General features: G+C 43.2%; 1 protein-coding gene across 2 annotated transcripts in view; it reads left to right on the top strand.

The window, feature by feature from the left end:
* Positions 1–25,593, top strand: part of Dnai3 (dynein axonemal intermediate chain 3) — a 61,276-nt gene that overhangs the window by 14,720 nt on the left and 20,963 nt on the right. For both annotated transcript variants that reach the window (XR_006073567.2, XM_006984736.4), the window contains exons 8-16: positions 4,958–5,074; positions 6,611–6,801; positions 7,616–7,740; positions 10,369–10,458; positions 12,223–12,309; positions 13,644–13,772; positions 16,091–16,164; positions 18,010–18,232; positions 19,930–20,017. Coding sequence is in view for 1 of the 2 variants with exons in the window: in XM_006984736.4 (XP_006984798.1) it covers positions 4,958–5,074; positions 6,611–6,801; positions 7,616–7,740; positions 10,369–10,458; positions 12,223–12,309; positions 13,644–13,772; positions 16,091–16,164; positions 18,010–18,232; positions 19,930–20,017 (1,124 nt within the window). In the remaining variant the exon portion in view is untranslated. The remainder of the gene's footprint in view (positions 1–4,957; positions 5,075–6,610; positions 6,802–7,615; positions 7,741–10,368; positions 10,459–12,222; positions 12,310–13,643; positions 13,773–16,090; positions 16,165–18,009; positions 18,233–19,929; positions 20,018–25,593) is intronic.

Raw genomic sequence — 25,593 nt, 5'->3', positions numbered from 1 at the left:
ACAATGGGAAAAATAATCACAGCACCTGCTGGTCCTCACCTGGACTTTTACTGTTGCTTTCTAGCAGCTCCATCCTTCCTGCTGAGAGATTTTGTTGGTTTATGACAGGGTCTCACTATTCAGCCCAGGCTTGCCTGAAACTTGCTATGTATTTCAGGCTGATCCTCAGTTCTCAGCAATCCTCCTGCCTCAGCTTCCCAAATGCTGGGATCACGGGCATGCACTGCTGCAGCAACTCTGAGTGGCCATTTTCGCACCTCGTATCACATTGTCTGGCTTCATTGGCTAACTTTCTTATTTGGGCAACTCTCACAAAAACACGAGGAAGTTCTATCCGGAGCCCTTAGAATGGCATCTAAAGTCTCATGGCCTTCACAGTGTGGTGCACACAAAAGCAGTAAGCCAGCAGGGAATGCTGGCAAGCTCTGAAACAAAGAGACGTGACGGTACAGTGCACATGACCCACGGTGGTGTGTGCTGGAGGGCAGCAGCTAGGGAACTGTAAAGTGAAGGGTCTGGACAGGCAGGAAGAGGCTCTAATTAAACCAGGCGAGGTGTGGCCAGTGTTAATTTGAGCAGTAGCAGTAAACAGAGAAGATGGGAGAGAAAGGAGATGTGTACATACAAAACACCATCATCAAAACTAACAATAGCACATCACCTCCCGCTATTGCCTAATATCACTTCCATAGCAATTGTCCAAGTCCTCTTGGACATAACCAGCCCTGCCCCCCATCACCCGCTTCTGTTTTCTGATCTACTGTTCTGCCTCAAGTCCACTCTGAGCCTTCTTGCCAAGGCCCTGATCTGCTAATTCCATTGTCCATTTCCAGACCATCTCTTCCTTCACTTCTCAGGAGTATTTAAGAGCACTAACCGCTTGTCTTTCTAGAATTAAATTGTTCAGTATGGAGAATGGGCACAGTGAACTGATCCCCCCTAGCTCACTAGCAGCTCCTTCGAGGTCTCTTTCACTGGCTTTTCCCCTTTCCCATTTATAATCGCTTAAGGATCACAAGGTTCTGAACCTATGCCAGGGTGACTTAGCCAGCCCTGTAACATTCCCTGCCATCTGTTTGCTAACGACTCCCAAATCCACACTCTCAACCTCAGTCGCTCTCCTGACCTCCACACACATTTATCCGACTGTTTCCTTGCCTGTTTGGTAGGTGTCTCAAGTTCAAATGCCAAAGCAAACTTAGTTTTCTACCCCAAAGCCGGGAGCCTCCTGAATCTTCCTCTTCTTAGTAAGAAGTAATAATTACTCAGACTAGAATGTATCCACTTCTTACCTGGACCACATCATGTCCGTCTCCTGACTGGAGTGTGGTAAATCCTCCTAACGGGGCTACAGCTGTCCATCCTTGCCCTCTGCTCTCCAGAGCACAGGAATCCCGTTAAAGTGGGCCTCAGATCGTGTACCTGAGCAAAGCCCTCCGACACCTTCAAGGCTTCGGATGGCCTGGGTCCCCTTCAGAACCCCTTGCCCTCACTTCTCCCAGACCCGCTTGCCCGTTCCTGCCAGCCACACTGGCTGCTTGTTCTTGAATCTTCCAAACATGCTTATGGCTGGTGTATTTATGCTTCCAGAATGCTCCTTCGCCCCACTCAGATCTCTGTTCAGATTAGGCGTTCTCTGGCCCTCCTGCAGAAACAAAAACTGCTTCTAGTCTTTATCCCCCCACCATTTTTCTCCATGGTACGGTCATCTCTTTCCCCACATTTTTCATTGTCTCTTCTCCCATCTCTCTTTAGCGTTAAGATCTGTTGTTATTGTCTTACTGTGTATTCAGATGCTGGGAGTCTCTGCCTTGTGCATTTTTAATGGGAGAAAGGGATGGAGCAAAGAAAGGGGCATAAGAAGGAGAGAGAGAATTAAAATAGGGGGTCATAATCATGAGGTACAATACAAAATCATGCTTTTCAGGTCTGTGTAAGTGAAGTCAGAAGTCACGCAAGTGTAATGTTAAATCAGGACACAGATGCATAGACTCTAAAGTTTTGGCTGAGAAATGGGTCAGAAACTAGAGAAGCAGATAAAGGGACAGGCTGGAACCAGAGGAAGAGAAGAAATAAGTGAAGACTTCTAGTCATGACCCGGAAACACCTAGAAGAGAGATCAATACAGAAAGGAGAGATGATTTCCCAGCCAAGACGTATAGGATACAGACAAGTCCCTAGAGAGTCAGGCCAGGAGGTTGACTCAAAAGAACAGTGACCCTCTAGAGGAACCCAACCTACCGTACTTCGGATGGAGTAGGGCTCTCAAGAAACACTGACTAATAAAAATAGTGGTAGCTATTTTTCTGGAGAGATGGAGTAATAGAAGAGAAATGAATAGACCTTAGCTCACAAAGAAAGACATTAAGGAACTCCAGTGGTTCAAACCTAGATGACTGGGAAAATGCTGGTATTGTTTCATTGTATCAAGATATTCGGGAAGATGGCAGGTGTGAGGAAGATGGGTACATCACCATGATGGAAGATGTCCTGAAACTCGAAGGTGACACTGCCTCAAATAAGAGGTGAAAGCAAGTCCCACCTGCCGAGTGTTATTTTCCCACACCAACTCAGTCCTCACAGTGGTCCTCAAAGGGGGCTCCATCACCATTTTACAAGTAGACGATCAGAGGCAAAAAAGAAATTGAAAATGAAAGCTCAGTGGATGATCCAGCTCAGCGATAGAGTGCTTGCCTAACACACAAGACACTAGGTTCTGTCCCAGTCACCACCTACACGTAAGAAAGGACGAACATGCACACACATGGGGTGGGGGGAGCCAGGGCGGGGGGGGGGAGCTCTATTTAAAACTGAAGTGTTAATGAATAGTTTGAATAGTTTTGCTGAAAATCAGAGGCTGGAGAGATGGTTCCGTGGTTAAGAACACTGGTCTTCCAGAGGACCTAGGTTCGATCCCCAGCATCCACATGGCAGCTCACAACTGTCTGTATCTCCTGTTCCAGGGGTTCTGACACCCTCACACAGATATACGTGCAGGCAAAGCACCAATGCACCTAAGTAACAATAAGTAAATTTAAAAAATATGACTCTTGATTACATTGCTACTTCCACAAAACCATAAATGTCTTTATTTGTGACTTATTCCTGCCTGGAGAGCAGAAGTCAAAAGGTGAAGATAAGATCTAAAATCTGTCAGGTTTCCTATCACCAATCCTTCTCACCACCACTCCACCCTCGGCCATAGACAGGCAAGCGGGGAAGAGGTTCTGTTAAACTTACTCCAACTCTCTTTACCTCTCTGCCTGATTACAATTCAGTACATTTGCCTCTCACAGCAGCAATTTACGGATATTTGTTCAGCAAACATGGATTAAATACCCAAGATCCTACTGAGCACTTTAAGCATGCTGGGCAATCTTTTCAAGGCCCTGCATGTATTTATTCACATATCACATCCTGACAGTGACTCTGAGATGCTTTGAAGAATTCCATTCACAGACAAGAAAACAGGCTCCGAGTAGTTAAATAATTAGCTCAGAGTCACATGGCTAGCGATTGAATCAGGCCTTCAAACCAGATAGCCTGTCCTCAGAGTCCACACTGATAACAGTTGTGCCATCCACCAGCTCCCAGCTCCATGGCCTAGGATCCAAGGCTCACCCCGTGAGTGAGACTGAGGATGAAGCCCGGAAGTACAGTGTGACGTGTTCACAGCGGAGGCAAGCCTTGAGGGTCAACTAGATCAAACATGTCTCCATTGACAGGGATGCCAGTGCAGCCCTAATGTAACAAACCCTAGCGCTGTGCTCTTAGAGCAGGGTCTCCCACCTCCCTGTGATTGGCACTTGAAGCTAAGTAATTCTCTGCAGTGGGAGGGTTTTATTGTTCCTCACGGGGTATGTAACAGCTTCTGGACCCTACCACTAGATTCTAGCAGCATTCCCCAATTGTGACACCATTGCCGAATGTCCCTTGAGGACATGGAATGGGCTGTGCTTGTCTAGACACACAGCTATAGGATTAGGTCCATACGGAGCTCGGCAGGTAAGAGTGCTTGCTGCACAAGTGTGGGACCTAAGTTTTAAACCCCAACACTCCTTTAAAAAGCCGGACACCAAGGCGCTCACACCTCTAACTTTGACGCCATGGAGGGCAGTGATGGGAGAGCTGCTCAGGAGGTTTGCTGGCCAGCCAGCCTGGCTGAAAACCAGTCAGCTCCGGGCTGAGAGGAAGAGACACCATCTCAAGGGAATACGGCACAAAAGGGTAAAGCAGGGTACTCAACACCCTCTGTGAGCTCAGTATTCCTGTGCACCTACACACAGAGACGTGTACCTGAACATGCACACTGATACCACCCACATACGCCAGAGAGGGGGAGAGAGAGAGAGAGAGAGAGAGAGAGAGAGAGAGAGAGAGAGAGAGAGAGAGAGAGAGAGAAGAAAGAGAAACTGAGTTGGTGAAAGAAGAGAGAAAAGAGGAAGAACAGAGTAAACACTACAAATACTGACTTACAGAGAAAGACAGTTAAGTAAACTTGACAAATATTAGTTAGGGAACCTGGGTAAGGGATGTATAGGAATGTCTTTATAGTTATATCCTTCTTACAGCTTTTCTATATTCTTTAATGATTTCTAAATAAAAGTTTACAGTATAAGACCCTTTGAAGCTATTTTTAGTGTATATGCACTGTGCGCAGTACTGAGTTTCATAAGGATAGAACATACTTTGACCATGCTCCCTTTTTAGCCACTCTGGGACCTTTCCCCCACCTCCTATTAGCTCCCAAGACCTTTCTTATTATGTTGCAGAAATGTGCACATAGACTTTGGTAATCAATATCAATTTTATGAGAAAGAAAAAAATACCAAAGTAAAACATTTTGATATAAATCTTCTGACACTACTGTCACAGAAATAAACTTTTAACTTGACATTGCCTATATTTGCTTTTCTCTGATCCAAGTTTTGGTATTCAACTTTCTTTTTTGTATTAGGGCATTTCCTAAAAATGCTACTACACAGTATTATGCAAGAGAATTTTCAGAAGAGGAAAAAGAAGCCCTCGAACAATCAAAGACTTTGGTTGATTTTCTCAACAATGTGTCCACAAGGTAAGAAGTACATACTAAAAACTTTATAAACATAATATGCACACACTGATTTTTAATGATGGTGTCTCAAGAAGCAGCTTCCTGTGTGGCACTTAGGAGTATGAGGACAGTTGTCAGGGGGACGTGAGTGAATGAGTCTCAGTGAATCTGCCCTTCTACTGCTGAGTTATCGTGGGCCTCTCCTTCTAGGACTGTACCAAACACAGCAAGAACAACCAAGTGTACCAAGATGTTTTCCTAATTGCAAATTATCAGTTAAGTTAGCCATCGCTTATCTGAATGCCTGAGGCCAGAACATGGCAGGCTGCAGGTGAGATAAAAGTCTAAACACAAAATTAATTGATGCTTTCTACACAGTGGCTGACGGTGACTTTATACAAAGGAGGGTCCGACTTTTTATACCTTTCATGAGTAAAGGGAAGTTTCGCATCACATGATGTAGTCCAGCCTAGAATATATGACAAGAAATATGGGGCCGCCGGACCCTGAGAGCTGCCCAGTCACAGCGCAGACAGCTTCTTCACTGTTCCAGAGAGACACGCAGGGAGGCAGGGCCTGGTGAGGCTGCGAGATGGGCAGTGCAGGCCCGTGTTCTGACAAGAAGAGACTTTTGGAATTCCTTCCCTGTTGTCAAGGAGAGAGAAGCCAGACCCAAAAGAAAGAACAAAATTTCTATAAGAACTATGATAGTTAGTACTGGTCAGACTAAATAAGAAACCTATCCTAATATTACTGTTTTTCTTCCCTTAAAACTGTTTATCATTATTTAATATTTTTAAGTTGGGGGAAGTGTGCTTATGGTCTAGGAGTAAGTTGAAGCATCTATCTAATTATTCTTTTACCAATTAAAACTCGGGAGTCAATACGGGGTAAAAACCTGATTGCGCAGAGAAGCCACTTCAGAAAGGCTCGGCCTTTTGGCCTGAGGAAGGAGAGAGAGGGGAGGTCACCGCTTGTTTCTCCACTGCTTCTCTGATCAGTCGGGTTTTTACTCCTCATCTGACTCGCGAGTTTTTAGTGATAAAAGAATAATTAGATAAACGTGTCATACGATTGACCAGAAAAGTGGTGAGGAAGTGGCCAGTGATGACCTCTCTCTCCTTCCTCCATCCAAAAAGGGATGAGCAACTTTCTAAGCCCTTCCCTACTACTTCCTGTGTCTCTCTATCTGTCCTCGGTCCTCCAAAACCTCTATGGCTGATTTTGGTCAGCTAGTAGTAAGCTCCGCCCTCTGATTCAAAGTAAACTTTATTGCCAGTCTTGGGAATGTCATCAAAATGCCCCACAATAGTAAACACCTTTTTAAAAAGTGAGTTATATTATCTGAAATAAACCTAAGTGTAGACATTTTCCAAAGAAGAAAATGGTGAGAGATACTTCCAAGGGATTCACTCGGTGCCAGCCTTGGGTTATAAGCAGTGATGGTCCTGATGGGCACACACATCTGGAGCCCATCTTCATGCCTGTGATGACAGTGGCAATGTCACTGGATACTGACATCCAGCCTGTTGGCTGCTTCTCTTTTAAATGGAACAGTGTTGAAATAGCCCTGCAGCAGAACGAAATCATGAACACATTTATCGATGACTGGAAGAACCTGGCAGAGGAAGAGAGCACCTTTGGGGACAAGACTGACACCCACCTGAAGGAGTACCAGTCCTTTACAGACCTTCACAGCACCATGGAGAAGATGATCACCTGCGTCTCGTGGCACCCAACCATCTACGGTAAGGAAGGAATGCCAGGGGTTCCCTTTCGGGCTGACTTTGAAAGAGTCTTACTTCCATATATAAAACTGAAAATGAGATTGACTTCAACTTACCTATAAAACTTGCTGAGTGTCAGGCCCCTACCAAGCAAGCATTTCCCATACCTCACTTGGGGGAAAGGCTTGTTCAGGTCCCCTGGCTGCTGGGGCAGTGAATGAAGAGTCTGCCTTTGCCTGGGGCCTGCCAAACTCCTGCCCTAAATTCACTGCCCCTAACACTCTGGGCAGACATCTTCAAAGAGCTCAACACCTAAAAGAAAGGCAATCAGCGTGTCCAACTGTAGCCATGGAAAGAGAAGTCTCCACTCTCTCCCTTCCTTCCCTCCTCACTGACATTTTTCTTATTAAAACTATTTCTTGAAGGCTGTACAGACGGCTCAGTGGTCATGAGCACATATTGCTCTCGTAGGAGACCAGAGCTCATGCCCCGCACCCACATCGGGTGGCTCACCTGTAACACCTGTAACTCCAGCTCTAGGGGATCTGACACCTCCTGCTGGTCCCCATGGTACCCACACTCATATGCACATACCACAGAGAGACAGACACATATACACACAATTAAAAATAAAATCGTCTTATTTTTAGTAACAAGCCTTCCAAGGAAGCTGCCCATGCTAACCACACATCTCAGGTTGAAACAGCTGTGTTTTCAGTGCTAAGTGGCATGCGACTCATGCCTACGACGTCAAGTCTACTGCCAGGACAAGCACAGGTAGAGGCCTCTCTGTGGGCGATGGCTGCTGACTCCTTCGTACTTGTATTTCAACCAGGGCTCATCGTCGTGTCGGTGGCTGTGCGCCTCTCCTACGAAGAGAGAGTCCACTTCTCGGGGAAACTACTGCTACAACCATCATTGCTTCTCTTCTGGAGCTTCTCTGATCCCATACACCCTCAGGTAATAGAGGGACAGAACACTGAAAGCTTAACTTTTGCAAATACCACGTCATCATGTCTTTAGAAAAATTTTAACTGCAAATTCTTTTATGACCTCCTAATGTTGTAAACGCTTAGAAAATAGGATTTCTTTCCTCGCTGCTTGCCATCATTTAATCTGAGCAGAGCTAAACTTTACGGTTATTTCATTGAAAGTCTATTGGACAAGTCAGTTTGAGAACATAGAGCTCTTGGAGCTGGGGAGACGTCTCAGTCTGTAAAGTATCTGCCATGACGGATTGGAGACTGCGTTCAGGTCCTCACAAGCCATGTAAAAAGCCACATTGATTGTCACATCTGTAACCACGGTGCTTGGGATGGGAGATGGGGGCGGGGGGGGGCGGGGTAACTGGGGCTCATTGGCCAGTCAATCCAGGCCAATTAGTGACTTTCAGGTTCAGAAAAGACTGTCTCAAAACATAAGGTGCAGAAGCAATTGAGGAGCCCAACCACTACCCTACACACAGACATGCATGCAACTGCACATATGTGCAAGCACTCACACACAGAGCTCTTTAATGAGTCTTATTTTAATATTGAGATGTTCAAATGCAGATAGGTTTTTAGCTTCCTAAGAATTTCCTCAATTCTGACGATCACCAGTAGGGGGTGATAGTGAGTAAGAATAACTGTAGGAGAGTACTGGGAACCATGTTCCCACAATAAAGTGCAGGATCCTTTTTTCAACTCTCTCCTTTAGTGGCAGCCAATCATCAAACGGTCCCAAACTTGGAATTGTGTATTCAACTTTCCAAACTTTAAATAGTTTAAGTAAAACACACCTAAGCATGAGCACATACACACCCCCACACACTCAAACCCACCCCCTTATCAAGCCACATAAAATGAGACTGACGGCTGGATTCATTTGTTTCCATTTTCTGTTCAGTAAGAGTTCTGACTACAAGGTGCTGTTTGCATTATAGTATTTCAACGATCTTCAATGTAGTAACACTCCACTCCTGTGAGGGTCTTAATTACTGTGGAATAAAGGCCTTCTCTGATGAGTCTTAGTTTCCCTTCTTCACCACATCTGGATTAGGGCAGTTTTGTTCTAGGGGACTGTACCTATTATACATTCAGAAATCAGAGGGCTAGATCGCTAGTCTTTCACTAACTTTACCCCAAATTAATGCAGGTCCGTCTCCTGAGAGGGCAATGTCGTGGTGCTCTCCACTCTGCCACAGAAGTGCAGCCGAATGTCTAGTCGGTTAGGATGCTAAATACCTTTTCTCACCTCTATTTTAAAGAGCAGCTTGAAAAGGGCAAGCATGGATTGTGGAGATGATGCTGTGGGTAAAGCAGGTGAGAGTGAGGACCTGAGTTCCGATCTCCAGCACCCATGTAATTATTGGGTGGCTATGGTAACCCTCCTGGAATCCCAGTGCTCTGGAGACTGAGGTAGGGGACCTTGGGACAAGTTGGATAACTAAAGACAGGTGAACTAGCTGAACTGACTCTGAGTTCTAGTGAGAGACCCTATCTCACTAGGTAAGTCGGAGAATGATGGACTACAACCTCTGCCCTACACACACTACACACACACACATACACTACACACACACATACACTACACACACACATACACACACATACACTACACACACACACACATATACTACACACACACATACACACACATATACACACATACTTATGAACACACATATACATACACCCATACACATGCCACACACATATGCACACACAAAAAAAATAGATACTTTTTAAGGGATAATACAAGTGATTTACATTTTCTAATCAAAACTATGATAGTATTAGTATTTTTACTTTCAAAATTAGAATTCTCTCTAAAGTCCAGAAAGTGCCATAAACTAAAATAATTTAGTTTTGTAAAAATCCAGTTGGGCCAGGTATGGTAGTGAGAGCCTTTAATCCCAGCACTCAGGATGCAGAAGCAGGTGGATCTCTGTAAGTTTGAGGCCAGCCTGGTCCACACAGTGAGTTCCTGGACAGCCAAAACGACATAGAGGGACTCTTCTCAAAGAAAGGAAGGAAAATCCAGTGGAAAACTCCACCTGGGACCTATCTGTTGCCGCTGTCGGTAGAAAACAATAGCCACACACCTTGCTTGGTGGTGATCTTAATTTAATGATTCCTTCATGCATATTTTTCACCTTCTGTATTTCATATTGTTTTAAATTTTGAGATATTTACCAACATTACTTCCAGATTCTCCCACTCAGGGAATTTTCTTTTCGACTGTCCACTATGTGCCTGAGTAGATACCGTAGAGAAGAAAGACAAATGTCATATCCTCTCAGAGTTTATCCTCCTCACTCTTCAAAAACACCAATTGCATTTTCTTTTGTTTTAAATATGATAGCATGCCCCAATAACTATATATCCCTTGGGTGGATAATAGAAGGAACTAGATCTCTGAGGGAGCTCACCCACCAGTCTCCTTTGTGGGACCAATGTCCATGATAAGATTCAACCCAAGTGCCTCTGAGGACTGGCTCAACTGTGCATTGCTTATAGACAGCTACAAAATTAGACTTCTACCCATCTCAGTATTGTTAAATAGGTTTTCTTGTTCTTTTCTTTTGATTCATGGGGTTGACATTAGCTGATGCTGGAAAGCCCCGATGACATCTTCTGCTTCGAGTTCTGTCCGAGTGATCCTAATATCATCGCTGGAGGCTGCATAAATGGACAGGTAATTATGAACTGTCTTCAGATATTTACTGATGCTGAAAGAAGTTTTGATTTTGATAACTTTAGAACTTAAGGGTTCAGTGTGGCACAGGGAAGGCACGCTGGCCGTATGTCAATCACTCTGGCAGGACTTGAATAGAAAGATATATCAGACATGGTATTGGTACTTGAAGTGTTCGTAGGGTAATTCAGTCAGAATAACAAAACTCAGTTAAATCTATCTTTTTTCACTTACGCAGCCCAGACCCACTTGTCTAGGGATTGACTTGTCAAGATGGGCCCTTTTACATCAGTTAGTGATCAAGAAAATCATGCCTCATAGACATGCCCACAGGCCACTCTGACCTAGGGAATTCCTCTGTCTTCCCAGATGACTCTAGTTTGTGTCAAACTGACAATAAAAATTAACCAATAGAGCAAGCTGCAAGCATCGCTACCTCTTAGGAAAGAGACCATTGCTTGAATATCCTGGATGCTATATAGGAGTTACTAAATAATGCAGAATGGAAGTGGACATTCACTGGAAAATATACATACACCATTGGGATGTACTTGGCACTACATTGCCTTTATTTTTCTTCTAAGACATTTAATTTACACCACATTGAGATTCTACCCTCCAATATTGTTGTATTGGGGAAGCAGAATAAAAACCTTTAAAGCCTTTCTATGATCTAAACTCTGAGTTATTTCAATCCGGTGAGTTTGACTGTTAGAAACTTCACTTAGGGCACAGGATGTAGCTAGAGAGGGTTACCCAGCATGTGCAAAGCCCTGAATTTGATCCCCCAGAGAATGGTGGCACACACCTGCACTCCCAGCACTTGGGAGGTGGAGGCAGGAAGATCCAGAGTTAAAGGCCATCCTTGGCTACATAGATAGTTAGAGGTCAGCCTGGGCTACGTGAGACCCTATCCCAATTAATACAATAAAATGGAGGTATCTGTTCTTTCTGTATGTGGCTGAGAAACTTGTTTAGTTTAGATTCACACAGCAGCAGCTCCCAGGTGTATTTCTCCAGAACAGCAGGAAAATCAGGAAAACAAATAGGTCCCTGGCTTTTGTCTAACAGCTACTGCGATCGTGGTAATCACCCAGAGCCATTTTCTAAGCCAAGAAAATCTGAAGTGCCTTTGCATTTGTGACAAAAATGGTCTGACTTGTTTTAGAATATTTTAGAAGGCCACTGTATAATAGAATCACTCATGATTCCCCAACATTGACATTCAGTCACTGAAAACAATTCGCACTTGGTGTTGCATATTCTACTTTGTTCTTGTTCTTAAAAGAATGCCCATCCAAGTAACATACAGATTCTGAGTTAGCCATTAGAGGCAATTAAGATAATTTGTCTGCCTTTCTTCCTCTATGATTAAATGTTTGAACTTAATTCTTGAGAATCTGGGTAAATTCTGTTTCTCCCCAGGTCTGAAGCAGCTATACCTATATTCAGAGCAGAAAGGACGAAATCTTACCAAAGGATGGGGAAGTACATAATACTTGTCTGACATTTATTTACTCAATAACAGCATTTGATAACATGAATATGAAACAGAGTTGGGGATACTGATGGAGAGACAAAAACATTCTCTTCAGTATCTGTTCTACAAGTTGCGAGTTACATAGGCTACAGGCTAGATCTGATTACGCCCTAAGGTGATGGACTTTTCTCAGGCTGTATACCAATCGCTTCCTAAAAAGCCATCTCTCAGATCCAGTTCTCTATGTCCTGAAAGTGCTGTGCTAACATGTCTTTCTGTTTTAGATTGTCCTGTGGGATATCACGTCACACGCGGACCGCATAGAAAACATCAAGGCGGGCGGCAGCAGAAGTAGAAAAGCCATTCTCAAGGTTGGCTGTCCCTAGCCCTCACTCACAAGGACTCAAGGTTGGCTGTCCCTAGCCTCTCACTCACAAGGACTCAAGGTTGGCTGTCCCTAGCCTCTCACTCACAAGGACTCAAGGTTGGCTGTCCCTAGCCCTCACTCACAAGGACTCAAGGTTGGCTGTCCCTAGCCTCTCACTCACAAGGACTCAAAGTTGGCTGTCCCTAGCCCTCACAAGGACTCAAGGTTGGCTGTCCCTAGCCCTCACAAGGACTCAAGGTTGGCTGTCCCTAGCCTCTCACTCACAAGGACTCAAGGTGGGCTGTCCCTAGCCCTCACTCACAAGGACACTTCTAACCATTTTATCAAAATGCATATAACAGATTCCCCAAGCTCTTTAAAGGCTCAGTATGAGAAACACAGCGATAATTTTGTTTTGCCACCTTCACATCTGCTTGCAGGCATGTCCTGAATCCCTTTGTATGGGGTGTTTACTAAGGACACAGCAAAACAAGCTTCTTTGGCAGCGCAGGATTTTATGGGGTTGTGTTACTGTGTTTATTGTTAAAGAAAATGAAGGAAGCAAATAATGTGTCTAAAGTGACTCTGTTGAAAGAGCCCAGGACAGGAAGTCTGGGTATCCAGGTGCTGTCGCACAGGCTATGAGCTTGGATGCGCCACCTCACCTCTCCAAGAATCAGTTCACATGTGTAAGATGAGAGAGTTACAATGGGTAAGAGCACCTGTCACCAAGCCTGATGACCAGAGTTCTACCCCTGAGACCCACATGGTGGAAGGAGAGATCTGACTCCCACGAGTTATCCTCTGACTTCCACACTCACACACACACACACACACACACACACACACACACACACACACATACACACACACATGTACACATGTACAAAATAAATTAAGTAGTGCAAATTTTAAATAAAAAAAATACCTTATGGTTCTGTGAGGCTGTGGGTTCCATTAGGAATACCAGGAAGAGCAGTAAGCCCCCAGGTCAGTACTTATCCTCCGTATCATACATCCCTCCAGCCCCCGTTTTTCCAGCCTTGGGATCCATAGGGCTCTTGTTGAGGAGTGGTAAGATGTCTACATCCCTGTACCCATGGAAACACTCCTTCAAGAATAGATTGGGTCCATAATCCTTGTGTAGTTCAGAGATCACACTATATTGAAAGGGAGAGTTGGTAAATGTTACTAAATACGTGGTATACTGAAACACTAATTTGTGTCTTCCCTTAACTGATATAACTCTGGGTTTTTCCATTTTAACAGCAATAGCCAGTAAAGTGGAGTTCACCCATCAGCTCTCTGCAATGTAACTTCCTTTTGACATTTCTCTAGCCTATGTTCCTCCTTGAACCGGACAGTAATAAGGAGGCAATGTACATCAGGCACTGTGCGGTGTCTTCAATAGAAAACGGACATAGGAAAGTAATCACAGATATACACTGGCTGCCAGACTCCTTTGAGGTGAGTTCTGATGGCTGATGGGTGTTGGGACTCAAACCTTGTCTGTCTAGAAGAGCAGTCAGTGCTCTAACCACCCAGCCATCTCACCAGCCCAAATTCTGTTAAATTTGTTTTGTTTTGTTGAGACAATGTCTCATGTATCCCAGACTGGCTTTGAACTTACTATGTAGTCAAGGATGGCCTTGAATTTCTGACTCTCCTGTCTCCACCTCCCGGGTATATATACACCATGACTGCTGTATGTGGGGCTGCTGGAGGTCAAACCAGGGCTCTGGGCACACTTGGTAGCCACCAACTGAGCTAGCCACATTCCTGTTTAGTTTATAAAATATGTTTTCCAAGCTTCTGGAATAGTATCGTGGCTTTAGGAGTTTGCTCTTGCTTCCTTTTTGTTACTGTGATAAAATGCTCTGACTAAAAAACCTTAGGAGCAAGAAGGAGTTACTTGGCTTATGGTCCAAGTCCATCCTTGAGGGGAGACAAGGCAGGAACTTGAAGCAGAAGCCGTGGAGGAATACCACTTGCTAACTCCATCACTAGCCCCTCCTTGGGCTCATACTTAGCCAGCTTTCTTGGGGGTTTTTGTTTCTCTTTTTTGTTTGTTTTCCAGGCAGAGTTTCTCTGTGTATCCTTCACTGTCCTGGATCTCACTCTGTAGACCAGACTGGCCTCGAATCCACAGAGATCCACCTGCCTCTGTCCCCCGAGTGTTGAGATTAAAGACATGTACCACCTCAGCCCAGCATTACACAGTAGGCCCAGAATCAGCTACTTAGGGATGGTTCTACCCACAATGGGTTGGGCCCTCAGGTACCAAGCAATAAGGTAATTTCCCTAAGAAATGCCCACGTGGATGCCAACTGGATCTAGGTAATTCCTCAGCCAAGGCTTTCCTTTGTGTTGATTCTAGTCTGTGTCTAGTTGACAAAGATAGATTCAGGACAGAGTTCTAAATCTTTAAAATGTAAGGCCCTAGAGTGGTAAATCTCTGATACCCTCAGAGTGGCCTCAGTAGAAGCATAAATTCTTAAACTATCAGATCCAATGGAAGTCGACATTTGGCACCAACCAGAAAGGGTTGGGAGCTGAGGGTGGGTCAACCTGGTCTGCAGTTGCCTGGCCAGTGTGATGTCTATGGGATTGGGTGCGGCATCTCCTTCTCACTCTGCCCTGCTGGGAGCCCCATTGCTGTCCACTATTTGCTCATTTACTCAATCAAGACGTCACGTTTCCATACATATTTGAGAGAGCCGCCGTCACAAGCTGCCTCCAAACCCTTTAGGCTCCTTAACAAGTAGGTAGTGGGGACTTTGGACCTCTAGGACTGTGGGCGGGCCCTGAAGAGCATCTGTGTACTTGCAGAGTTGTGACAGTAATTTGACAGTGGACACCATCGGTTTCCTTTTGTCTTTTATTCTCCTTGTTTTTATTCTTGGGGTTTAGGGGGACAGGGTCTCTCTATGTAGCCCTGGCTGTTCTGGGAGTCTCTATGTAGACCAGGAACTAAAGACACACGGCATTATGCCTGGCCACCATCCGTTTCCTACTTGAGACTTAGCCCCTTTTCTCCTGAGCTAACCTGTTTAATAGTCTCCTGAAATCTATATTTGTTAGGCTCAACAATTGATAGTGAAAACTGAAAGAACCTGCATTTCTAAAACCAGTGAATAGTAAAATGATGTATATTATCTACATTTTATAAAACATTTAAAATAATTTGTGAATATGCAGGTAAAATTCAGGCTATATGAATTGAAAAATCTGAGCATCAACATTTATATGCATCCTAATTAAAACTGCATAAAAATATTTCTGTGAACAGAGAGTTTATAGGAATTCAAAGTAGGGTTGTATTTGGTCTTAAAACCCAGATTTCAAACATCCATGATAGTGTTAAGGATATTTTAACAAACTTTTTAAAAGAAAAAAATTTAAAAGGAAAATAGCTATGAGAAAAATCATTTCTAGCTACTCAGAATTTACCTTTTTTTGCTGTCATTTGTTTTTATTTATTTTTTTATTAAGAAAATTTTTTCAGTCATTTTACACACCAATCAAAGATGCCCCTCTTCCCTCCACCCACCCCACCAGCCTCCCCCTCCCAACCCAACCCCCACTCCCACCCACAAGAAGGCAAGGCCTCAGAATTTACTTTTTTAATAATAGTTTTTATGCTTTGGCAATCAGAGAGAGAGAGAGAGAGAGAGAGAGAGAGAGAGAGAGAAACACAGATGGCTAGAGAAGATCAGAGGCAGCCTTAGAGGGAACCTACTACTGTTAGTTTACAGAATTTTCTTTTCTTAAAAATTTTTAAATAGATTAACAGAATGGGCTCTGTCTTTGAAAATCGGAGTGGAATAAATTGTCAGCTCGTCACATGCTCAGCAGATTGGTAAGTTTCACTTCAAACCTCTCCTGGAACCCTTCACAAGTCATGCTCTTTTCTCTTCGATGCTCCTAAAGCCAGTGCTTCTTTTCACTCATTCACTAACCGTTATTACAGCAACTAACCTGATGTAACTGGAGGAGAATTGTATAGACTATCGCTGCTAAGGGTGTCGCTGGCATCTGAAACCAAAGAAACCTTGACTTGGAGCAGCGTGGTGTGTGCCTTTAATCCCAGCACTCGGGAGGCTCCAGTAGGGCAGGATGTGTGAGTGTGACGCCAAGTGGTCTACAAAGCAAGCTCTGGGCCAAAAAAAAAAAAAAAAAAAGCTTCTTATGGGGATAAAATTGGAAACAATAAGAAAACAGGAGCCTGCAAGAAGGCTCAGCTAGTAAAAGCCCTTGGCAGACAAGCCTGACAACCTGAGTTAGAGTCTCGGAACCCAGGGTGGAATGAGACAGCCAGCTCTCAACAGTTATCTGTTGACTGCCACACATGCCCCATGGCATGCCAGGTCCATGCTCAGACATGTTGTGCGCACAATGATAATAATAATGGTAATAGTAATAATGGTAATAGTAAAGAATAGTTTTAGAAAACAGTTAACTATGTGTTGCCATTGCTGTCAGTACACAGCATTATCCACAGTGTTTCTGCTTCTTCATACCCCACATTTGTAAATTTACGGTATGTGCCGTTCACATTCAATTTACCTCACAGATATGAGGGTCGTCACATGTAACAGGAAGGCTTCTTCAAGACAGAAGAACATTGTTGTAACTTGATGGCCATGTTGGAAGCTATTCATTTAAATAAAATTACATTTGCCCATTTATAGAATTAGTAATTCATAACAATGTAGGAAATGTAATACTTACGTAGCCTCCAAATACCAGGAAAAAAAATTGCTATTAAAAATGGCTTTGTAGCTCATAATCAAAGCACTCAAAAGACTGAAGCCTGAGAATTATGGATTAAGTCCAGCCTGAGCTGTATCATGAGGTTTATATTGTTTCAAATCTTTGAAGCTGGGTGTGGTAGCACACATCTTTAACCCCAGCACTTGGGAGGCAGAGGTAAGTAGATCTCTGTGAGTTTGAGACCATCTTGGTCTGCATACTGGGTTCCAGGACAACCAGAACCACATAGTGAGACCCTGACTCAAAAATCCAAAAACCAAAACCAAAAACCTCTTTGGCTGGGACAGAGTTAATGACTTGCTGTGCTAGGGAATCTGACAGAAACAGAAGCTGTGGGGTCCAAGAGAAGGTACTGGGGGCTGTAACAGCCACCATTAAGATGATATGTTTTTAATGAATGAACTTATTATATATGAGTTGTATCTTAATAAAGCACTTACATTCCTTTTTAAAGTCACCAGTTTCCAAACCGAATTCCCGTGTATTGCCATCAAGACAAAGGAAATCTAACACCCATAGCACGGTATAATTTAAAAATTGTGAAACATGGTGCTGGAGGGGTGGTTCAGTGTACTGACTGCTCTGGAAGAGGTCCCAGGTTCAGTTCCCAGCACCCACACGGGGCAGCTCGCGCCTCCCGGAACTCCAGCTCCAGGAAATCTGAGGCTCTCTTCAGACCTCCATGGATGCTGCACTCCCATGCACAAATCACATTCAGCCACACACAAATGCATATCGTTAAAAATCAAATCTTTTATAAAGTGAAATGCAGAATGGCCTCATTTCATAAAAGCTTAGTTTCAGAAATGTTAGGAAGTTACCACGCTAACATGTAGCCACCAGGGTGTCTTAACATCGGACTTCTCACTTGTTCTTAATTAAGTAATAACAACAACAACAACAAAAACAAACAACATGAGCTTTCTTTTAGTACAATATGTTTTTGGGATATTCGACCTCAAAAACCTGCAAGCACAGCTGCCCCCGCCACCACATCCGCGGCAACCACAACCACAGCCATAACCACAATGAACAACCACACAAACTCCCAACAACCGACAACGGAGAAGAAGAAAGAAGAAACCATTGAAATTCCGTTCGATGTGCCATCGACCTTCTTGCACCTGGATCTCTCCTGGAAGCCCCTGTCTAGAGTAAGTAGCATGGCCTTGGGTCCCTCCCATACATGACACATTCTGTATAGATCACACCCGTGCACCCACCCTCCACATGCAGAATGATTGAGATTAACACAGGCCCTCAATATTCATGAATTCATTCATTCAACCAGTAAACTTCTGACTGAGGGTGGTTGATGCTTACCTAGACCCAAACAGATACCCAAATCGCTGTGAACTAGGGATTGGTATTTCCCGTGTAAGCAAGCTACAATTTAGAAACAGTTGTGTGATGGTTCTTTAGCTGCACATTGGTTCCTTAAAAATTGGTAGCTACTCAGGTGGCCCCAGGAAAGTTAATTTTCCCTACTTCCCTAGAAAAAAAAACTGCACATTTTGAATATCAGCAGTAAGAAATGAGACTATCATACTGCTGACCAAACAGAGCCGAGAAGTCACTGAGTAAGACGTCATCTGTATTAGGCTTGAGTCAGCAATTCGCCTTGAGAACAGCATGGTGGCAGATGGAGACATGTGGGAAGTGCGTAGGGGTCTTTCTTTAGAATGTGTAATTCTAATTCCAAACTTTATCTTTTCTTTTGACTTATGAATATCACATTGACCTTACTGGGTATTTGCTCCCAGGGAAGGAGCTTGGAGGGGTGAGACTATTCCTGAAATAACCGAGAAAGAACAGGAAAGAGAATTAGTAATTGTCTGGGGTAGGGGCTGGAGAGATGGCTCAGTGGTTAAGAGAAGTTACTGCTCTTGCAGAGGATATGGATTCAATTCCCATCACCCACACGGAGGCTCACAACCACCATTGACAGTCCTAGGGCATCGGATGCCCGTGAGCACCAAGCATGCTCATGGTGCACAAACATGCATACAAGCCAAACACCCATACAAAACGATAAAATAAAACAAATCTAAAAGAATTTTTTAGAGAGAAAAGAAATTATCTGTGGTAAGATTTACTGAGATGTGAACAGTTAAAGCAAAAGAAATGAATATGCAAATTTTCCAAAGAACAATAGCGAGGGGATAAAACTGGGGGCAGAGCCATGGAGAAAGAAACCTAATGGCCATTTATCATTCTGGCCATGAACGCGTGATGGAGGCACAGGGCCACATCGGTCATTCAGGGTAAAATGCGTCCCTGATGGGACCAGCAGACACCCAGGTAGATGCCAGGTCTCTTTCTTATTTATTTTTTTTTTAAAGATTTATTTATTGTGTATACAGCATGTATGACTACAGGCCAGAAGAGGGCACCAGATCCCATTACAGATGGTTGTGAGCTACCATGTGGTTGCTGGGAATTGAACTCAGGACCTCTGGAAGAGCAGTTAGTGCTCTTAACCTCTGAGCCATCTCTCCAGCCCGCCAGGTCTCTTTCTGAAGCTTCATTCTACTGAAGGATTTAGGGATCCAGGAACTAAATCATTAGTTCACATTAAAACTCATAAAGGTGAGTTTTAGAATATAATATAAAACATATAAAGAGAGAAAATAATACTTTGGGACTGGGAAATATGTCCCCAGGCAACTTCCCTTGGAAGCCTGGCTTTAGAAATACAGATTAGGTGCTTTCCATGGGGAAAAGACCTGGGATAAAGGAGGGGGCAGCAATAAAAAGTAAGGTTCTCACACTCTGGGGGCAGAAGAAACAGGCAAAGAAAAAAATCCAAGGGTTCCTAAGAATATATGTTTCTTTTATGTTCTTCCAACAGATAAAACTGTCTAAGGGTGAAACAAGTTTAGACCACTGTCCAACCAAGTTGAGCCTGGGTGAAGACCCTCTTCTTTGCAAAATGCAAGGTAACTAACTGCCTTTGCCCATTAAAAGCACGTTTGGAACATTCATATCCATTCATGTCTAAGGTGAGTTACCTACTAGAACAGTCTATTGTGGTTATAACACTAGCAATCCATGGAATCTATTTAATGAACAAAGCGATCTATTTAGGGGTTAACTCATAAAACAGAATAAAGGAATTTGTTGCAGGATCTTGGAATGGTGAGGCAAAGTCCAATGCTATTCTTTGATGAGCTCTACCCTGGTCCATTCCAGCCTCCAAAACCAGGAGGTAGCAAAGAGAGCGCATATGTGCATCCCAGGTCTTAAGGGTCCCCCAGCAGCCATGCCCCAGGGGTATATACCTCAAGGTCATAGGCAGATGTAACAGTTAACTGCTATCTCATGAGGGGTGGTGCTTCAGGGCATGGCTCAAACAATCACCCACTACATCTCCCCCTTTTGTCTAAATAAGAAAGTTCTAACCTAACACAAAATTATATACAATAGGAATGATTATTATATGTAGATCTAACAGTCTTATTAAATAAGAAACACAGAGCCAGGCCGGGCGGTGGTGGCTCACGCCTTTAATCCCAGCACTCGGGAGGCAGAGGCAGGTGGATCTCTGTGAGTTCGAGGCCAGCCTGGGCTACCAAGTGAGTTCCAGGAAAAGGCGCAAAGCTACACAGAGAAACCCTGTCTCGAAAAACCAAAAAAAAAAAAAAAAAAAAAAAGAAACACAGAGCCAAATGCAGAGTTAAAAGCCCAAGAGGTCAGAGCAGTAGCTAAGAGCTGAGACCAAGACCGCCTTCTTAACACTCACTGCCGATGCCGTCCTTCCCCTGAGAAAGAGACCTACTTCCTGTGTGTCTGTCTTTTTATTGACTTTATGTTCTGCCTTCTCATTGGTTGTGAACCCAACCACACGACTTCCTCATCACTGCATGTCTATACAGACCTCCAGGTCTCTATGGTTGGTATTGAGATTAAAGGTGTGTGTCTCCATGCTGGCAGTGTCCTTGAACACACAGAGATCTGCCTGTCATGTGATGGGGATTAAGGGCATGTGCTACCACTGCCAGACTTCTGTTATGGCTTGCTATTAGCTCTGACCCCCAGGCAACTTTATTTATTAACACACAAATAAAATCACATTTCAGCACAAATAAAGTATCACCATAATTATATATACAATAGGAATGATTATTAAGTATTGTCAAGGAGAAATAATGGGTAATGACCTAAGCAAAATGGAACTATAACCAACAAGAATAACATCAAGGCCGGGCGGTGGTGGCGCACGCCTTTAATCCCAGCACTCGGGAGGCAGAGCCAGGTGGATCTCTGTGAGTTCGAGGCCAGCCTGGGCTACCAAGTGAGCTCCAGGAAAGGCACAAAGCTACCGCAGAGAAACCCTGTCTCGAAAAACCAAAAAAAAAAAAAAAAAAAAAAAAAAAAAAAAAAAAAAAAAGAATAACATCAAACAAGAGACACATTCTAAAATCCAGAGATGTCTAGAACACAGGTAAATGGTATGTTAGAGAGATTATTCCAAAAGCTGTCCTATCCTGAAGAACCTGAATCTAGTACTTAGTATGTTCTAGCTAAGATATGAGAAGATTGTAACTGTAACTATCTAGTCCTCAACCCCAATCTAGTCCTCAACCCCATCAAAGACCTGAAAAGGAATATAATAATACCTGAGAAAATGGGAAATATTTCGAGAATAGACAGAGACAGCTAAAGTTTCTCAGCACTGTTAGGATGTCTAATTTGGTTTACAGGCCTAGAGCATCTGACAGACCATTTTCAGAAGCAGGAATTTTGAAAGACCATCTTACCCCTTCTTGGCAGAGTTCAGTTGCTTTTCCTTGCGTCCTGCTCATCTGGAAAGGACAGCATTTGTATTGTCATCAGTCAAGACAAGGACTGTTCTTTGCCCAGTAGGCCACTATGCTCCAGGAAGAAGACAAATTTCCAAACTGAATGTCTTAAAAGCCCAACATTCTCGCCGGGCAGTGGTGGTGCACGCCTTTAATCCCAGCACTCGGGAGGCAGAGCCAGGCGGATCTCTGTGAGTTCGAGGCCAGCCTGGGCTACCAAGTGAGTCCCAGGAAAGGCGCAAAGCTACACAGAGAAACCCTGTCTCGAAAAACCAAAAAAAAAAAAAAAACCCAACATTCTCTCAGGATCAGATCAGTGCTGTCAGGAGCAATCGTGTCTCACATCACATTATTTAAATGCCATATTCTCTAGGTCTATGAAGTGTTTGAAGATTACCTGTCCATCTGATCTATGTATCTGTAAATCTGGACAACCTAACTACATTAACTATAGAATGACAAGCATGGGTGGTTATAATTCTGTACGTCTTATCTATCTAAATAACCTAAAGACTAAGGCTTCATATAAACAAGGCAAACGGCCTGTAAACAAATGTACAGTAAAAGGACAATGACCGCCAGGCGGTGGTGGCACTCGCCTTTAATTCCAGCACTCGGGAGGCAGAGGCAGGCGGATCTCTGTGAGTTCAAGGCCAGCTTGGGCTACAGAGCGAGTTACAGGACAGGCTCCAAAGCTAAACAAAGAAACCCTGTCTCAAAAAACCAAAAAAAAAAAGGACAGTGGCCTCAAAATTGTGACAATACACAAAATATCTTAAACAGAGGTAGAAATGTATAGCGTAATATGCAATATGACAACAATATGTATCAATATACAAAATATCCTAAACAGAGGTAGAACATACATACAGTATGACAAATATAATTTTACATTTGTATCAATATACAAAATATTTCAAATAGGAGGAGGAATATGTGTACAATATGGAAATTATGGTCTTGAATTTGTATTAATTTACAAATTATCTTAAATATGAATATAAAAATAGTTTACATTTATATCAATATATAAGAATCCATAGCAATGCAAATTATCTAAAGTTGATACTTTACTAAATTAGTTTCCTAGTATACACAATAATCTGCTTTAATATCCTATACCTATCCATTCTCCTTTTTCTTTTCTTAAGGAGAATACTGAGTCTAATTTTTGTTCCATCCCCAACCCTATAACCATCATTTATAACCCTGAGAAATAGGAAACCTTTGGGAGAGGGGGGGTGGTCATCTTCTAGAGTTGCTTGATTTGTAAAAAGAATTCAGCTAATATACCTCCAGGATGGAAGCTTATAATTGCTGTAGGAGAGATAGCCTGTACTGAAACCATCAGGACACAGGCGTCACAACAGAATTCTCTGGTTAAGTTTTGAAAGCACTGAGTGTGGGCAAGTGTGCACGCTTGTGTGTGCACATGTGTGCATGCATCTGTCTGTCTGTCTGTCTCTGTCTGTTCTATCTGCTTTTATTGCCGATGCTGGTCTTGACCTCCTGGACTTGAGTAGAACCTGAGATGGCCTCTGTGTCAGCTCCTGCCTCCAGGTTGTTGCCTTGTTTGAGGTCCTGCCCTCACTGGTTTAAATGATGAACTGTTATATGGAACTGTGAGCAAAATAAACCTTTTTCTCCCAACTTGCTTTTGGTTGTGGTATTTCATCACAGCAATAATAGCCATAACAAATACAGGTGGATATGATCAAAATGTATACATGTATGAAAGTTTCAAAGAATATATAAATAAAATAAAATATTAAGTGAATGAAGCCCACCTAAGGAATGTGTAGTATTCAAAGAATAATTTTATAGACTAAAACTTATCTCAGGCATAAGAAAATAAATCATGAAGCACAAAGAAACAAATTTCCATAATTAAAAATTTTAAATTAGTAGTTACACAGTGTCATGACAAATGAAGCTGAACAAAAAATGAAAATTCATTTTTAAATCTAACTTGGCTCAGCCCATGCTTTTTGGAAAGTGATTGAAGGGTATGCACAAGCTATCAAAACCCTCAAAGGTTTGCTGAGCACATCACCAGGAAAGCAAAGTGCACTGAAAATGTACAAAACTCACTACAATTGAAGCGTTTTTCAGCCACTTGCTGGTCCCCAAAGACTTCTGTTGTAAAGTTTCCAAGGTTTGTTTTAACAAAGGACATCTAAAAAAATCTTTTTTATGTAAGTAATAACCAGCTAAAGCAGATCTGTGCTGGCGGGCAAGGGAAGGAATCTGGATTTTGGGACATTTAAAAAACAACGTGTTTGTTTTCCTTTAGTTGGACCTGCTGGGTTTCAAAGGAACTACTAGGGATTGCCCTCTTCCCCCTTTGGATTAATTTTATCCATTATAATTAATTGAGTTCCAGCTGTTGGTCAGAGACTCTGCTAATGGCGTGCATGCCTTCATTCTGCGGGTCAGGGATTGTGCTAATAGTGTGCATGCTTTCATTCTGTGAGTCAGGGATTGTGCTAATAGTGTGTGCATGCCTTCATTCTGCGGGTCAGGAACTGTGCTAATAGTGTGCATGCCTTCATTCTGTGAGTCAGGGACTGCTAATATCTAACATCGTGTGCTTCTTTCATCTAACAAACACTCACGAAGGTTTCACTGTAAGGCTAGTGTGGCAGTAGAACCAGATGCTTGCAACAACCCTGCAATGTGGGAATCTTCATTCATGTTCTATAATTAGAAAAACAAAGGCCAACAGATGTTAATGCAACTTGCAAAGAGATTGTCTTGTGTTAAACATCTTAGGATATTTTTCTTACTGAGTATCCCAGGATGGCCTGGAATTTCTTATGTACTCTAAGCTGCCTCCATTTTGCAGCAACCCTACAGTCCCAGCCTTGGAAGTGTTGAGGTTACAGATGTGAGTCTCCACCCCCAACCCTATTATCATTTTTTTAACTGGGTAAATATAAGTAGTCATAGAGATGTGAGTACTTTTCCTAGTTTAGAGTATGGATATTATTACACTTTGTAAAGTGTGAAGTTTTTTTTGTTGTTGTTTTTTGTTTTCTATTTTGGTTTTGGTTTTGGTTTTTCGAGACAGGGTTTCTCTGTGTAGCTTTGCGCCTTTCCTGGGACTCACTTGGTAGCCCAGGCTGGCCTCGAACTCACAGAGATCTGCCTGCCTCTGCCTCCTGAGTGCTGGGATTAAAGGCGTGTGCCACCACCCGCGGCTATGTGTGAAGTTTTTATTTGGCTTAATCGTTTTATTGTGGAATAATAGAAATAAGGAATATTGTACATTAGTAAGAGTCTGGGCGGCTCACACATGCACACCCAGGAAACACCATCAGGGCCACCGTGTTGAGCACATCCCTCACTCCCAAAGGTCCTCCCACAGAAATGTCCCTTTGTCATCTGTCCTAACTTCCTGCCGTTCCACATTAATTTGCGTTTTGTACAATGTTTTATATGAATTATTCAGAGTATGCACTCTCATTTTTAGCTAGCTGCTTGTTATAATTGTTTGTCTGTTGGTTTGGAGGGCACAGGTTCTTACTGTGTAGCCCAGGCTGGCCCCACACTCACAATCCCCCTGCCTCAGCTTCCCTACAGCTAGGATTAAAAGTGATGGCCATTTTTAATCGGGAATAGAAGACTTTTACTGATTTTTAGTGATAGCCACCCCCAGGCTCAGTTATGACGTGGGGTCATGACCCTGGCTTCAAGAAGCTGTATAAGCTCTG

The sequence above is a fragment of the Peromyscus maniculatus genome, chromosome 6, assembly GCF_049852395.1.
Source record: "Peromyscus maniculatus bairdii isolate BWxNUB_F1_BW_parent chromosome 6, HU_Pman_BW_mat_3.1, whole genome shotgun sequence".
Taxonomy (NCBI): Eukaryota; Metazoa; Chordata; class Mammalia; order Rodentia; family Cricetidae; genus Peromyscus; species Peromyscus maniculatus.
This window is presented reverse-complemented; position numbering and strand designations above follow the sequence as displayed.